At 43.8% G+C, this 17,247-nt stretch overlaps 1 protein-coding gene across 6 annotated transcripts in view; it reads right to left on the reverse strand.

Moving 5' to 3' along the window:
• LOC118534292 (uncharacterized) overlaps nt 1-17,247 on the reverse strand; it is a 110,173-nt gene that overhangs the window by 81,208 nt on the left and 11,718 nt on the right. For 5 of the 6 annotated variants that reach the window (XR_013444408.1, XR_013444409.1, XM_078063668.1 and 2 more), the window contains 2 exons: nt 16,783-16,865; nt 2,869-3,092 (listed from right to left, as the gene is read on the reverse strand). Coding sequence is in view for 3 of the 6 variants with exons in the window: in XM_078063668.1 (XP_077919794.1) it covers nt 2,869-2,948 (80 nt within the window). In the remaining 3 variants the exon portion in view is untranslated. Of the gene's footprint in view, nt 1-2,868; nt 3,093-10,113; nt 10,366-16,782; nt 16,866-17,247 lie in introns of those variants that run through there. The other variant, XR_013444410.1, reaches the window with a different exon arrangement.

The raw sequence follows: 17,247 nt of genomic DNA on the forward strand, positions 1-17,247 counted from the left end.
TTTTTTTTAAAGATTTTATTTATTTTTTTGACAGACAGAGACAGCGAGAGCAGGAATGCAAGCAGGGGGGAGTGGGAGAGGCAGAAGCAGGCTTCCTGCCAAGCAGGGAACCCGACGTGGGGCTCGATCCCAGGACCCTGGGATCATGACCTGAGCCGAAGGCAGACACTTAACGACTGAGCCACCCAGGCGCCCCCAAATCAATTAAATTTAACTCTCTCTCTAAATTAGTGTTAGGTAGCACTGAATCCCAATTTGATTTTTAAAAAAATACTTTGTATACTTGCTTCTATTTTATTTTTTTATAATTTTCCTCGTCATTTACTTAAGCAAATGAATTTTTTATTTTTTATATTTTTATATGAATTTATTTTTCTTAAAGATTTTATTTATTTGATAGAGAGAGATAAAGAGAGGGCACACAAGCAGGGGGCAGGGAGAGGAAGAAGCAGGCTCCCCACTTAGCAGGGAGCCCCACTCGGGGCTCGATCCCAGGATCCCCCAAGATCATGACCTGAGCCAAAGGCAGACGCTCAACTGACTGAGCCACCCAAGCGCCCCTCCTTGTTTCTATTTTAAAAAGTGTCTTGCTGTGATTATGAATGAAATGTGGGAATGAAGTGTGGTTTGTCGGCCTCTAATGCTGTTTATGACGGAGCAGGGTTGATACTCAATTTCGGAGGGCTCTGTGGGGATCTTCACCTAAAAGGGTTTATCTACTGAACTACCCAGACATCCTCATTACAAGATAATTCCAAATACAAAGGAAGTCACTGGCACATTATCCAGGAGCTACTTGGATGACAAGTTTCTATTTAGTTGGGTCTTCCAGGCATCAACCTGTTTTGTGCAGAGCCTGGTCTTTACACACACACACACACACACACACACACACCCCACTGGGGTTGTGTAACACTGTGGTCCTGCTAAATAAATGCTTCTTAAAAAAATATTATTGGGATATAACTGACATATAAAAAGTTATACACATTTAATGTATACATCTTGATGAGTTTGGACATTTGCATGCACCCATCATACCATCACCACAACCAAGATATGAAACATAACCATAACCTTCCAAAATTTCCTTGTGTTCTTTTGCGGGTTTTTTGTCTGTTTGTCTGTTACTGATTTGGGGGTTAGAACACTTAATATGAGATATATATTCTTCACATATGTTCAACTTCACAATGTCATATTGTTCACTATGGGCACAACATTGAATAAATGTTTCGTGACAATGAACATGACATCAGGTACTATTGTCAATGTTCATTTATTTACATAATCAATGATTTTGTATTGACCACTCAATTTGTGCCAGGTCCTGTGTTGGCACCGGTGACAGCATGATGAACAGGAAAACAAGGCCCCTGACCTCATGCAGTTTTACATGTAAGTGAAGAGGGGGAGAAAGTAAACACAGCATACATAAACAAAATCATCTCAAATAGCAGTAAGTGCTACGGAGAAAATACAGTTGAATAATAAGATAGGAAGTGACCAGGCAAAACAATGTACAAAGGTTCACTAAAGTGCACAGGGGAAATGGGCAGCTCATCGGGCCGTCCTGCACCTGCAAAAACCAAGGGAGCTCCTATACAGAGAATATTGTGGAAACATGACATATTCCAATAACGGGTGTTTAAAGGCCAGGTAAGGAATCAATGTACCAATAAAAACATCCAACTCACATCAGGTTTACACTGGGTGGTCTGCTTTAAAAAGTCTCCCCTAGGGCGCCTGGGTGGCTCAGTCGTTAAGCGTCTGCCTTCAGCTCAGGTCATGATCCCAGGATCCTGGGATCGAGCCCCGCATCGGGCTCCCTGCTCCGCGGGAAGCCTGCTTCTCCCTCTCCCACTCCCCCTGCTTGTGTTCCCTCTCTCACTGTGTATCTGTCTGTCAAATAAATAAATAAAATCTTTAAAAAAAAAAAAAGTCTCCCCTAAGATTTGGTGGGTATACCTTTATACATATGCAGCTCCAGCCTGTTTCAGCTTTCAAGATTTTATTTATTTATTTATTTATTTGAGAGAGAGAGAGAGAGAGAGAGCCTGCGAGCACATGCAAGCGGAGGGAGGAGCAGAAGGAGAGGTACAAGCAGACTCCATGCTGAGCACAGAGCCTGGCAGAGCCCGGCAGAGCCCGGTAGAGCCTGATGTGGGGCTCAATCTCACGACCCCGAGATCATGACCTGAGCCCAGATCAAGAGTCTGTGGCTTAACTGACTGAGCCACCCAGGAGCCCCATCCTGTTTCAGCTTTTTAAAAGGTGTTTGCCTAGGGGCGTCTGGGTAGCTCAGTTGTTAAGCATCTGCCTTCAGCTGGGGTCATGATCCCAGGGTCCTGGGATGGAGCCCCACATCGGGCTCTCTGCTCAGCGGGAAGCCTGCTTCTCCCTTTCCCACTCCCCCTGCTTGTGTTCCCTCTCTCTCTGTCTCTCTGTCAAAATAAATAAATAAAATCTTTTTTAAAAAAAAGGTGTTTGCCTAAAGACTAGCCACAATTCTGATATTTAGCACTGAGAAAAAGCATACTTTCCAACTTTGTCTGGAAGACAGAATGCAGAAACTATAAATCCTGAAATGTCTCACAGAGCTGATATCACCTTCACACTCAGAAGTAGGAAAAGGGATGCAATTTTCCAATCAACAAATGAACAAGGTCAAAATGCAATTTGGGAGTGAACAATGGTCGTTGCAAATGGTCTAGCTATAGATTATTTACAACCATTTCTTTCAAGACAGCTATCTTAATGCTTCACATGATATTAATTAAGAAACAAACCTCTGAATTTATACAGTATCTTTCATGTACTTAATGTAATTTACAAACAGTAATTTATAAAGTTTGTACAATAAAGTACCTGCAAAACTGAGGCAGGGGTGTGATGCTCCTTGCTACATGTGAGAAGCTCAGCGTCTTCAGTGAAGTAGCCATATTCATTTCAAGGGCTAATGGTTGGGCAGAAAGATGGAGAGATGGATGCCAATTCAAGTCTCCTCGGGCATCTTCTGCAATACTGCAGCAGAAAACCTAGGTCAAATATTCCAGTTTATCTTTGTTCTTGGTCCTGGTCCATTTGAGCTCCTGTAACAAAACACCCCTTGTAACTAACAGACATATACTTCTCACAGTTTTGGGTGCTGATAGTCTGAAATCAGGGAGCCAGCGTGGCCGGATTCTGGCAAAACCCCTCTTCGGGGTCACGGACTGCTGACTTCTTGCTGTGTCCTCACCAGTGAAGGGGTCTTGTCGTTTCTAACACACTGGCCAGAGATCAGTCACTAAGTTTTCTTTCCAGGATAACTCTAACCCATGTTCACTCATAATACCAGAACTTTGGGGGACATAATTATTATTTTTAATATTTTGCTTTGTTAATTTACAAGAGGCTGAAGTGAAATATGTATTATTTGAATTGGACTGTAACTGTTTATCTCGGATTTAATTGATCTCTGCTCTGATTACCAACAGACAAGCAGCTCCTGTTTGGTGTCCGTGTTGGTCTCCTGCCTACGTTCTGCAGTCTCTCTGGAGGGCTGCAGCCAGAGCCACCCAGCCCGGGGGTGTGTGAGGACACGCGCATCGAAGGCTGCACACGGTGCTCCACAGGGGACAAATAACACAGTAAGTCTCCAATTTGCACTTGTCTTAAATTAATAAATAAGAAAGAAGTTAGGCCTCTAATATTGACTTGGGAGAACAATCCTACTGTTTCTGTGTGAAATGGCAGTATGTCAGGCTTGAAGAAAGAATGCAAGTTCACTGCCGTGGTCGAATTTCTTGAAGTGATCAAAAGAACATTGAGACTCAGATGTCTTCCATTCCACTTAAATTAGCTCCACTATGACATAAAACAGGAATCTAATCAGACCTGATGTATAATCTGTAAAAAATTCAAAATTGTCAAAGTCTATGTCATTATTACCACAAGCTGCATAGTTTTATGCATATTTTATAATCTGCATCATATGTCTACATAGTGCTACATATGTGTATATATATTTATATATGTATGTATAAATACATTGGATGTTTACTAAAACTGCATTTATTATAAAGGCTGTTCAGCCAAAGTAGTTTAGAGACTCTAGTCTAAAACACCATTTTAATCATATTAATCACTTAACTGATAACTATGTTTACTCTCCACTGGCTACAAGGTATAATCTGAGCCCTTATGTAGCAAATCTGGCCCTTCATGCTGTGGTCCTGGTCCCCTTCCTTATCCTTATTTCCTACTGCTCTTTTATTCCTGCTAATTGCATGGACCCACTCCATCTTCCCTGACCTGGTTATGATATTTTGAGTATCTATCTCCTTCTACGTGATATTTCCACTGTTGGGGACGGACTGTTATTTGCCCCCTTCTCCAGTGGAAAATTTCTACACATCTTTTGCACCCTGATAGATGGTCACCTGCTCTGTGAAGAATGCCTCCTTGGTCACTGGGGGTCCACATCTATGTCTCCCCCATGCGGACAGGAGCCCTCTGAGGCAGGAAACACATCTTATTCTTCTCAGCGCGTCAGGAATGAATGTTAATCAGTGCCTTCATAAATATATCTAAATCCACTTAGACGTGGAAAACTACCCTTAACGACTGTAATATTTCTCCTACTGGGTCCCAGGAGATTGTCATAGTCAATCTACGACATGTATGATTGTAGGCAAAATATCTTTATAAATTTTACACTGAAGTAAAAATTCCATGATAACAGATATAGGAATAAAGTAGAGCTCAACAAGACAGACTTTTGTACCCAAACTAATACCAAATATATAATTTCATAGATCTCTTAAAAGAACTTCTTTGTACTGGGCCTTTTCTGAAAAGCATCTCAGTTGTACAACATCGCCACCTAACGGTAGATTTCAAAACACAGTAAGTCTATCCTGTCTTCATGGTGTCAAAGATACACAAAAAGACCTTAGCTTCCGGCCATGGTGGAATAATGCGGGATGAATCTGCCCTTCCTCCAGGGGAAAAAAACAGATAAAATATACCACACAACTGTTTGCAAGACACTAGATAATGGGCAATTAAGGACAGGAGTCCTGTGAAACAGGAAACAGTTGTTCCCAGATTGCTGCTTTGAAAGAGATCCCAGGCCACAGGAAAGGAGAGAAGGAGTGGGGGGATGCTGACTTATTAATGAAAATGTGTCAATATTTGCTTATCAATTGTAACTGTGTCACACTAATGCAAGATGTTAATTATAGGAGAAACTGTGTTTTTAAGAACTCTTTGTATTTTATGCTCATGTTTTTAGTAAACCTAAAATTGCTCTACATAGTGTGTGTGGGCAAGGTGTTCGGAGCTCTGGGGATACCCCTCGGCACCTAAATAAAGTTGTTTGAAAAAAGAGCATTAGTCAGGGTTTACTGTATTTGTCCCTCTCCCCCACCTCGGCTGAGGTCCGCCTGGCTGCCCAGCACTGGTTTGATTCCAGGCACAATGCTCTCGATGTTCTCTGAAGTTAATGATATTCTGGATGTGAGGTGACTCTGCAGTGGCCTCATGTCATATTCATGATGATCTGTGTCCTGCTGGTCCTGGGGCCAGGCAGTAGCAGCACATCCAGAGCACCTTAGACCAGACCCAGCTCCCCACTCATTGCTGTGTGCAGTGGCAGTTTGATAGTCAAGGTCGGATTTTTCATTATCAAGATCTGACTTAAAAAAAATAACAAGATCTGGGGCGCCTGGGTGCCTCAGTCGTTAAGCATCTGCCTTCAGCTCAGGTCATGATCCCGGGGTCCTGGGATCAAGCCCCACATCGTGCTCCCTGCTCAGCGGGAAGCCTGCTTCTCCCTCTCCCTCTGCTGCTCCCTCTGTGCTCTCTCTCTCTGTCAAATAAATAAATAAAATCTTTAAAAAAAATAAAATAAAAAGATCTGACTTTATACAGAGACAAAGTGGACACTGGATGGGGCGTCTGGGTGGCTCAATCGGTGAAGCGTCTGACTTCAGCTCAGGTCATGATCCCAGGGTCCTGGGATTGAGCCACCATGTCAGTCTCCCTGCTCAGCGGAGAGCCTGCTTCTCCCTCTCCCTCTGCCGGCCGCCCCTCCTGCTTCTGCTCTCTCTCACTCTCTCTTGCTCACTTGCTCACTCTCTCTCAAATAAATAAAATCTTTCTTAAAAAGAAAAAGAAAAAAGTGGACACTGGAGATTCTGCCCCTCTGGAGGAGAGACAACATATTTTTGAGTAGCTATGACCAATCGAGAACGAACTTGAAGGGCCTGAGGCAAGTTCAGTGGCACCCTTCTGGGAGACATGGTATCAGCAACAATAAAGTTGGAGACCATGCATAAAGACCTAGAAACATCTGACCTTTTACTTGGGTGTAAAGTACACATTCCAAAACTACCAAAAGAGGACAAATGTCAAGACAAAAAAACAAGTCAAGCTAATGGTCAACATACCAGCAAAACACAGTCTTTACCAGCTATGTCAGAGTACCAAAGTCAAGTCACTGCCACTGTTAACATCTGCAAAAGCCTTCGGGAAAATGAAGGAAAAATTCAGGGAGCTCTCAGAGATGCTCTAGAGAAAAATTCTCATCTTCACGGAAGCCTGACACTGTTTTCAAAAGAAGCTAAATGAACGAACAAAAGAGTGAAGACATTTGTTACATAAGATAAAGGAATAGTACAAAAAAACTCTTTTTAAAAAAGTCAGATCAAGCTTCTGGGCAAACACTGCAGAAGATGAGGGACGGGGCTCCTGTTCCTGGAGAAGGCATGGATGGTGGGAACCTGGAATTGGATGAAACAAGTTCACCAGAAGACAAGACCACATGGAAGGTGAACCGAAGGAAAGACAATGATCGGTATGGCTTGAGTTTAAACACTCATTTAAAAACTCCTGAAAAAAAAGAAACCGGCTGCATACTAACTGAACTGAAGAATATGAAATAATCAGGGCCTTGAAAGATCATCTGAAATGTCTCTAAACCGAAAGCTTCACTGCAATCGGCGGCGGGGGGGGGGGGGGGGGGGGGGCGCGGGAAGCACAATTAGAAAGGGAGACGCCACAGCTCCAGTGGAAACTTCACATCCTCCTTCAAGTGTATCAGCATAAAAATCATTTTCACCAAATACCTAATTTACACAGCATGTACCCTGCAGAGATGTACGAGAATCTTTCAAAAACAGATGACAAGACCTGCCATTAATGCGAAGAGCTGGACACCTACAAAACACTAGCCAAAATTCTGTCAGGAAAATTCTAAAGAATCGTGTGTTATTACTGAATCTATTCAAAGAAGAGCTCACGACAATGAGTTAGGAGCTCTGTTGGCTGAGAGACACCACCAAAGCTTAAGAAAGTGCATACCTGAGACAAAAAAAAAAAAAGAAAAACTGAGAAAGAATGTAAGTTTCCGAAAAAAATACCCTTACGTCCCTGATGTTGCAAATAGGACATTTGGCAGAGGGCAGAGGGCAGAGACCACCAGGGCATCCTCTGGATGTCCAGATCCCCAAGGAAGGGGTAGCACTAGGCTGCGGTTGGTTGAGGAGCCAAGGTCCCTCCAAGGATCAGGAGCCCAGGGGAAAGACTGCTCTGGCAGGTCAGCCCCATCCTAACACAGCAGATCTTTCTCAAGATCTCAAGATCGTGAGGGTAACCTGGTCCTCCTGGTGCAGACAGCAGCTTGGGACTTTCTTTTGACTCAACAAATCACAGGATCCGAATTCCACTGACCTAGACTCTGGTCCTCCCCCTTGCCCCTTGCTGGACTTCAGATGTTTTAGAAAACCTTAAGGGGATTGCTCAGGGGGGATAGGACTCTCTGGTCTTCCCCCCATTCTGGCCCCACACTTCCTCCCCATCCTCCATCAGCCACAGGAAAAGTCTCTGCATCGAAGGCCGTCCACACAGCCTGAAAACAGAAGTGAGTCACCACTGAGCTGACCCCACCTTCCATTGATCCTACAGCTACAGAACCAGAACCACAGCAAGATGTTCCCTCTCCACTAAAATATTTTTCTAATACTATTTTAGTCTTATTGCTATTTAGCGATCCTGTAATGTCTACAGTGAAAACCACTTGGGATTATACTTCATAGACCATGTTCTATAGTTATGGATTATTTCAATGTGACACTAAGTTAATTGCCTCATTGTATCCTATTTGCAAGCAGCATAATTACAGCTTTTTGTTGTTTTTAGCAAGTCTTCTAAAATAATCCAGGAGGCCAGTATTTCATTTTGCCTTTCTTTTAAAATAATTTTGATGTCGCTCTTCTGGTTTTCTTGCCATTGATTACACAACATCTCAATGGGGGACCTGATAGAATTACAACATTGAGGATTGCAGATTATTTTGTGCCTGATGTGAATGTGAATCAGATTTAACCCTGAGGCCACCTGCCTGCACTCTGCTCAACCTGCCCTTCTGTCCAGCTGGGGTGCTGACTGGGAGGCAAACAACCTTGACTCTGAAAGGCAACCCAGGTTCATAGGTCAAGCCCAGCCACTCTTCACCCAGAGCCTGCCCCAGACAAAATTACGAAGGTGACCAAGGCTTTCCAGGACCCCAACTCCCTTCCCTGTCCTGTGTCCTGTAACACCCTGCCCCATCACAAGCCTGGATTTGGGGCTGGACAGGACCTCAGAGGCTGGCAGTCAACCCCCACCCCTCCTTCCCCGAACTGTCCTTTACAACAGCACACTTAACGGAAACAGCTTAAAACTCCAAATGGGACCATGAGTCCATGATGCTCAAAGCCCACCAATGCCTCCAATCACACTGAGATTCAAATCCATGCTCCTGATCCAGACATGCATATGTCCAAGCCCCTCCTACTTAGCCACTGACCATCCTTCTGTCCGACTAGCCTCTCAAGCTCACTTGTGCCATTTCCCCTGCCAGGTACGCCTTTCCCCAGATGGGTGAGTGCTGCCTCCTTCATTTAGACAATAACGCTGGTCCTGTCTTCTGAAAGTGCCCTTTCCTGACCACCCCAGGCCAGTGGCTCTGCTCACTCATCCCTCTCTATTCCTTCACCCTATTTATGACCTCAGGGCCATCAGCCTTTCTGAAATCATATTTCCATGTTTATTCACATGTGATTTCTGCATCACTCTCTGCACTAAAATGGCAAGTAGGGCAGAGAGATGATCTTATTTCTGCCAAGCCCTCTTTCCTGTCAAGCACAGGACAGGCACTCAAGGATTTGGGAAACTGAGCAAGAAATGAACAAGTGAATCCAGTGGGAAGACACCCGTGAAACCTCAGACCTGCCCAAACAGCCATTGTGGGCCTCCCAGTGCAGGACCCACATATGTGTAGAGCCTCCTGGGAGCCTTCCCTGGAGCCCGCTGCTCCCACAGGCTGAATGTTCCCTGAAGAACACAGGCTTTGCCCTAGAAATGGCTCCTCTGTCAGGCATGATTTCAGGCCAAAGACTCCATGTTAACACAGCTCATGGAGAGGGCAGGGGAAGGTCAAGGTTGTGGGGAAAGAGGAGGAGACGTGGAGGGGTAGCCACGCCTCCTGTGCTGGGTGTTGCGCAGGAAGGAGCTCAGGTGCTTTTTTGGTAAAAGAAAAGCCGCCAGACCTCAAGGTCCAGGTTTTTCACTGGTTTGGGGAGTCCCTAGCAAGCAGGGACTTGTGAGCACTCAACACTCAGCCCTTCCCTAGGAGTCACGGCTAATATTTGCGGGGCGCAGAACTCAACAAAGCACAGACCTTCACAGGAACTCCACACTGTTCTCTACTTCATCCCCTCAAAACCCACCAGTGGCTCCCCCCTAGTGCAGGGGTCCCATGTGGAGATGAGGAAGCTGAGGCCCAAACAAGTTCCAAATTATGAAACGCTGACACGTGGTTGTCAGCTCATGATCTGAAGCCCAGGGACGAGGCTCACCTCTGTACTTTCCTAGCTGGGTTTCTTTGGGCACTTTCCCCTAAACCTGCTCCCTCGAATTCCTCAACTCTGACAGAGGTGCACAGGTTAAATGAAATGAACTTGCGGAAAACTCTTAGCACATGGTAAAAGAAGTTGCTATTTTTATGATCACCCTCTAAGTTATTGGTGCTGAATCTGGGGCATCCACCCCAAATTCCCATTCATTTTCCATTCTCTGAAAAGCTGATTGGCCTCTGTTTAAGCTTTTATTGACTGGCAGACTACACCAAGAGGCAGTATGAGGACCTCTCGTGGGGGAAATGGTCATTTACTCAGGAGGAGCTGCTCCAGAGATTGCAAATATGCATGTGCTTGGGCCACGTGTGCACAGGTTAGAAGCCTATGAGCACCCTCTTCCAGGGGCAGAGCTGCACATCAGTGGGCGCAGGGGGGACAGGGGCTCAGCCTTGAGTGCAGATCACGGGAATGGTCCTTGGAGCTGAGAAAGATCAAGGGAAGAGCAGGTCAGTCATTCCAGGCTCACTGTGAGTGGATAAGAAACAATGGGAGTGTAATTAGCAAACGCAGTCCTAATTAGAACCAAGGGTTCTTTCTGCAAGTGACAGAAACATTTTGGAGGTAACTATGGGAACAAACAGGAGAGGGTCCTTAAAGTAACACTGGAAATTAACTTGTGCTTCTCTGCAACAGTAGCAGCTGAAACCCAGGGGATGCTCCCTCTGCCCCAGCACTCACATCTAATTTGGTATCCCCAGCATTAGGGTCTGAGCCTCTTATCAAGTTCAGAGGGTGGCAAGGTGTCTGCCTCCCTCCCGGCCGTTGGTGACCTGAAAAGCTTTCACACAGACCACTCACTGCCCCATATGGGAACTTGATAGGACTGTAATTCTTAAATAATTCTCTAGAACGGTAGGTGTTTCCAGTGTGGCTCTTGAAATTCAGTGTCTCCATGTTGTTCTATTTGTAGGTGGTATTTTGTGGCTACTAACGAGTCCACTAACATAATCAGAAACACAGAATTTTCTTTTTTCTTAAAATGAGACTTTTTCTTTCTTCTGCTTTCACTGCTGGTATATAAGTAAGAATAGTATTTTGGTTGGCTCTGTTTAACAAGGCCCCATAACACGAACACTAACAGGGAATTTTACATGAGTGGACTCACAAGATTTGGAATGCAATGTTTATTTCAGTTGTAACAAGAGCTGAGTTACTCTAGTTATAACACTAATATTTTTTTTTGTTTTTTGTTTTTGAAGAAACCAAAATATTTATTCGAGGTCTTAGGGATTGCAATCTGAGAGGCACAGAGTCGACTGAAATCAAAAGTGTGCTCCAAGTTGCTTGCACGCATAGAATGAAGGCTTATAAAGGTAAAAACCAAGAGGTTATATAACTTCTTCTGATAGAACTTTGATTGGTGCTGGCAGAATTTAAACTATCTAATGCATCATTGGATATTTAGCCAACAGAATTTTCATGATCTCTCTTTCAGTCCAAAGCAGAAGGATGTGTTTCAGGAGGTTGTCCAGTTGCAATTGACAAAACTCAAAAGTTCATGGTGCTTTGAGAACTGGAACGGGAGACTTGCATGGGCCCTACTTCCTCAGCGTCCTTTTGACTCTATTTTGAGCGATTTTCTTAGCAATGCTGACTTCACTTTGAATCTTCTTTCACAGATGAGAATCCAGGCTGCTTTCAAGAAGCTACTGATACTGACTAACACATAACACTAATATGTTTAACAAGATCAATTTTTGATTTAAGAAAGGGTAAGGTTTGAAACATTTTGTATGGCCAAGCATCCCTTTCTTCACTATTCATCATGTGTAGGTGTAACAACGGCTCAACGAGTCAGTGTTCTCCACCACAAGCCTGATTGACATCTGCCAGAACGAGCCTTTCAAAGAACACATTTCAGTTAGGTTTGGCACAGAAGAAGTGGGGTCATCAGAATGTTTAAGAGAAACACTGAACTCATATTTAACCCTAAGGCCAAGAGCTTCTTACCGTCCACAAGCTAAACTCCCTCGGATGATCCTTAAGACGCAATCTCAATCTTAACTCTGAAAGGTGCCCCAGGCGGGCCCCTCCCGAATTCACTGGACAGCCCAGCACTCTTCAGCCAGGCCAGCCCCCAACAGGAATATGATGACTCTAACAGAGACGTTTCCAGGACCTTGACCATGGGCTCTGTTCTGTGCCCTTCACCTCCTGTCCCCATCACAAGCCTGGACTTGGGGTTGGAAAGGACCTCAAAGGCCAGGCTGTCGACCCTTGCCTCTCGCAGATGGCCCCCTCCATCCTCAGCCACGCCAACCCAGTGACAGTTGGAACTAATGTCCATGGACAGTTTAGAACTCTAAACTTCCTAATGTTCTGTTAATATGTCAAGGTCAGTTGTTTGTTTGTTTGTTTGTTTTTCTCAGAGCCTGCACTGGCTGTTTCCTCTGCCAGGAACAACTTTCCCCAGACAGGTGGCTGCTGCCTTCTTCATTTAGATACCAACACTCCCCTAACTTCTTGAAGCGCCTTTCCTGACCACCGCAGGCTAGTGTCTGTGCTCACTCATCCCTCGCTATTCCTTCTATTCACGGCCTCAGAGCACCCATCCTCTCTGAAGGAATTTTATTTCCTCGTGTATTGTCTGCATTTCCCTCTGAATGGTAAAGGTTGTTACGACAGAGTTTATCTTATCCCCACTGAGCCCTCTCTCCCATCCAGCACATGACAGGCCCTCATTAAGGATGTGGGGAATTGAGCAAGAAATGAATGAGTGAATCCAGAGGGGAGGACCTGAGACCTCAGATAGTTCTGGCAGTTCTGCGCCTCCTAGTGCAGGACACACACACCTGTGGTCCCTCCTTGAGCCTCACCTGGGACCCTGTTGTTCCCCCCTGCCCGCAGTTTCCCTGAGGAACCTCAGTTCTATCTTACAGACCGTCCCACCCTCTTTGCATGGGTGATTGGCCAGCCCCTTTGAGGTTGACCCCTGACAGTGAGTTGTACACTCCATGGTAATGCGGGTAGTGGGAATGGTTGCAAGTCCCAAGGGTTGTGGGAAGAGGAAGGTGCTGAGGAAAGAGACATGGTAGGGTGCCGGGACTCCTAAACCACAGCTGAGCAGCAAAGAGCGTGGGTGCTGTTGTGTTGAAGGAAAAGCCACTGGATCTCAGGGACCCAGAACATTTCACTGGCCTGGACAGTCCCAAGTGAGGAGGGGGGAAAGTGCAGGCACTTAGCAAGTCTCCCCTGGGTCTAGTAACGAATGCTTGTAGGCACACAACTCCCGAAGTGCAGAGCGCCATATTGCCCCCACACCAGGTTTCAATTTATCTCATTTAACCCCACTGTGGCTCTCCTTGAGGAAAGGAATGGCATGCAGAGGTGAGGAAACTGAGTCTCAAACAAGTTCTAGAACTGTTAAGTTTTTTCAAAGTGACTCTTGAAATTCGGTGTCTCCATGTTATTCTATATGTAGGTGGTGCAATGACAGTGTCTTTGTTCTTGTTAACAAGTCCACTAAAATAATCAGAAACACAGAAAGAATGTTGTCTTCCTTCCGAAATAATTTTGATTTATTTCTCTGTTTCCCTGCTTTAAGTGATTGCACAATATGGAGAACTAACAGGATTATAATGCTTGGATTTTTTTTATAAATGTTCATTACACAAAACATGAAATATACTTTTGTCATTACTATTTCATCCAGATACAGGAATACTTTTTCTCTCTTCTGATGTAATCTTGGACTTTCTTGCAATTGTTTTCACTGCTGTTGCTAAATAATTGTATATTTGCTCAAATTGAAGCCCAACAGAATTATGATTTCTAAGATAGTGCTTCATAAATGATCTTGTTTGGAAGTAAATTTGGTGAGTGCCTTGTTTCTTTGTCCCAGATGGTGTAAGGATAGTATTTCGGAGATAGTTGTTTATTAAGTTCCCATAATGAGAGTTTATCGTGAGGGATCTTACACCTAAAGACATTTGAAACACAAAGTCTACTTCTGTGTGCCAAGAGGTGAACGGACTCTATTCATAAAGGCGGATTTAGCTAACTATTTTTGAAAGAAAGTAGTCTGTGAAACTTCTATAGGCCAAGTGTCACTTCCTTCAGTATTCACCTTGTATTTAAGTGTATTAACAGCTCCAAGGAGACCTGCCTGCGGATTCAGACACCTTCAGCCTCCAGCCTCAAAACCCAGCTCTACACAAAGATGACCAACACAGAGAGGGAGTTTGCTTCAAAGGCAACCCAGTCTCACAGTTTTCTTCGTATGGCACCCGACTCCATGCGCCTCACCCCCTGCTGACCCCACTGACCTTGACTAATAGCCCTCAGAACCAGCCTTTCAGGGCACACACTTTGGTGAATGAAAATGTAGGTAAAGTGGAGTCACTGGGATGCATGAAAGGGAATCCGAACTCGGATCTAACCTGAAGCCACAAGGTGCTGCACCCTCTCCAGGCTGACCCTCCAGCCCAGTGTTCTACATGCCCAGCCCAAGGCCAAATTATGGTGGTGAAAACACTTTCTAGCACTCCTAATTCCCTTCTCTGTTCTAAAGTCCTTCACCTCTCCCTCCCCATCACAAGACTTATCTTGGGAATGGAAAGGACCCCAGTGGAGCTGTCGACCCTCCCCTGCTCCCAGATTGCCACCTCCATCCTCAGCCACTGCCAGGCCAACCCAGTGACAGTTGGGGCTGATGTCCACAGACTGTCTAGAACTCTGTCTTGCACCGGCACAGAGCAAGGTCACCCGGCCCGTGGTGAGGAGCAGCCCACCACAACTGGACCTTGGGAAGCCCTCCTTCTCCCGGGATCAGTTTCCTGTCACTATGGCAAGACTGCCAGGACACAGCTACAAGGCTGTGGGCACGCGGCTGCCCTGCGACCCTCACAGTATTGTCCACGCACAGGTCATGGCGAGTCACAGGTGGAAACGACCATCTACAAACGAGCTGGGCAACAGCAGGTCACTTTCCCAATGACCCTGAGGTCTTTGCAAATGGTGATCTGAATGAGGTGGGGTCCAGGAGTAAATGTATTCCATTGCTCAAGTTAACAACATGCGGACTACTTCCCAGTCCTGTGGAGATGGGCATAACGCACACAATATTACAACTCTAACCTTGGCCGCAGGTGAATGAGACTATTATAGACACTACGTAAAAAATTCCCAAAGCGTCTCCTACTCGGTTAGTTTCTAAAGACAAAACACCCAGTTGTTACTTGGAGGGAAATAGTAGCCCAAAGGAAGCACCCTCCTTCCACAGCCAAAGAAGAACTGTGAGTTTTTAGCGGTAGTATGACATTTTGCTTGATCACATGACTGGTTTTTCTTTGATCATCTTGAATTAGGAATGCTAAACAGATTGCCCTGTAGGACGAGCCTGATGCTCTGCATCCCTGACATGAGCCAAGGTGAGACCTGACCCCCAGACACATCACTCAGTACTGATTTACGTGAAGCGTTCCTCGATACCAAAGGTGCCTGAATGACCTAATGGTGTCCAGGATGAGCCCAACATGGGTCCAGACAAATCAGCTCCCAGCAAAGATCTGTTTGTGAGCACACCATGCTGGGCACTGTGTCCACTAATCCCTTTGTTATCCTATTTCCAATTATGTCTGTCTTCATAACCTTAGTTTGTATTCCTCTGATGTGGGCATAAGTTTATGAATTTTGATTAGGATGTTGGATCCAACTTAAGGATGTCTTAGAATTGGATTTTGGGGGGAAAGGCATGTAGCAAATGAATATACATTTGAAAGCTATTCAGCATGATTTCATGGTTTGTTCTAAAAAAGAAAAAAACCTTTTTTCTCTTCAATAATTGCATTAACCAAGGTGCCTTAAAACAAAATATGGAATCTGAGTTTCAGCAGATAGGAGCATTTTCTTTAATAATACTTTGTGCTTCCTCAGTGGACTATAAGAGATATGTAAATAATTAAGAAGAACAAAATTAGAAAAGAGGAGATATTTTAGAATTGAGGCCTGATTATTTGGTTAGACTATTCATTTTATATTTCTTCTAACTGATAGAATATTATCAATTAGAATATCTAATTTACAGAATTGTTAGAATATTTGGGACACTTCGGGTTTCAGAAAGGCAACTGGTCTTTTTCTTAGAAGAATAACAGAAGAATATTATCAGAATATATAAGTGCATAAATGTTCTATAAATAAATATATATGCATATATATTTATTCGTACATGGTATGTGTTCTGTTCTAAGGAATATGAAGAAAGTGCTACCCTAGATGATTAGCAATAAACAATGAGGCATGTGCTATGATGAATGCAAGATGAGAGGTAAGAAGATGTGATAGGACAGAAAGTTGGTGCAATGGAAATCTTAAGATCTGAATACGTTATTTCTGGCCACTTATGTCAAGTTCCCAGGGCCTCACACTGTCTTGCATATCATTAGCATCCCAGCTTCACCAGTTCATTCATGGAGAAACACCCCTGGCCCCTCGTGATCATACGCACAAGAAAGGGTTCTGAAAAGGATCCCAGAATTGAATGAGAAGAAATACATTTCAGGGCGCCTGGGTGGCTCAGTTGGTTAAGCGACTGCCTTCGGCTCAGGTCATGATCCTGGAGTCCCAGGATCGAGTCCCGCATCGGGCTCCCTGCTCAGCAGGGAGTCTGCTTCTCCCTCTGACCCTCCTCCCTCTCATGCTCTCTGTCTCTCATTCTCTCTCTCTCAAATAAATAAATAAAATCTTTAAAAAAAAAAAAAAAAAAAAGAAATACATTTCATACGTACCCATTTCCATTTGTGTTTGATAAAATTTACGTTCTTGGGAATTTCACTTTTTATTTTGAACTTCTTGATTTGAATACTAGAAATAAAATATGATTAACACTAGAACTTACATTTCTTCCTGTAGCACCCAGACAGCAAGAAGCCTCAGATTTTAAAACAGCAGGATTCAGTGATACGCTGATTTTTATCAAGTCTGGGAGTCAAAAGAAAAGTGGCATGGATATCTTAAGAAACCAGAACGATGTGAAAGCATCTAAAATAAAAGGGTAACTTTAAATGATACAATAATAACTACAATTTAAATGATACAATAATTAACAAAAATATTAAACATCAATTATAATTGAGTGTTCTAAGAGGAAACATATTGTAAATTCTAACTTTATTTACATTTTTATATCATCTGAGCTCATATTATTGAGCCTGGGTTATGAAATAATGATTAATAAAATAATTATATTTTATCAATATAATGATGTAGTACTATTAAAATATTGATTAATAGAAACTTAAGTTGAATAAAATTATTATTACCAATATTAGTGATAAAATATTATATTTTCATAATTTTTAGG

This window comes from Halichoerus grypus, chromosome 15 (genome assembly GCF_964656455.1).
Source record: "Halichoerus grypus chromosome 15, mHalGry1.hap1.1, whole genome shotgun sequence".
NCBI lineage: Eukaryota > Metazoa > Chordata > Mammalia > Carnivora > Phocidae > Halichoerus > Halichoerus grypus.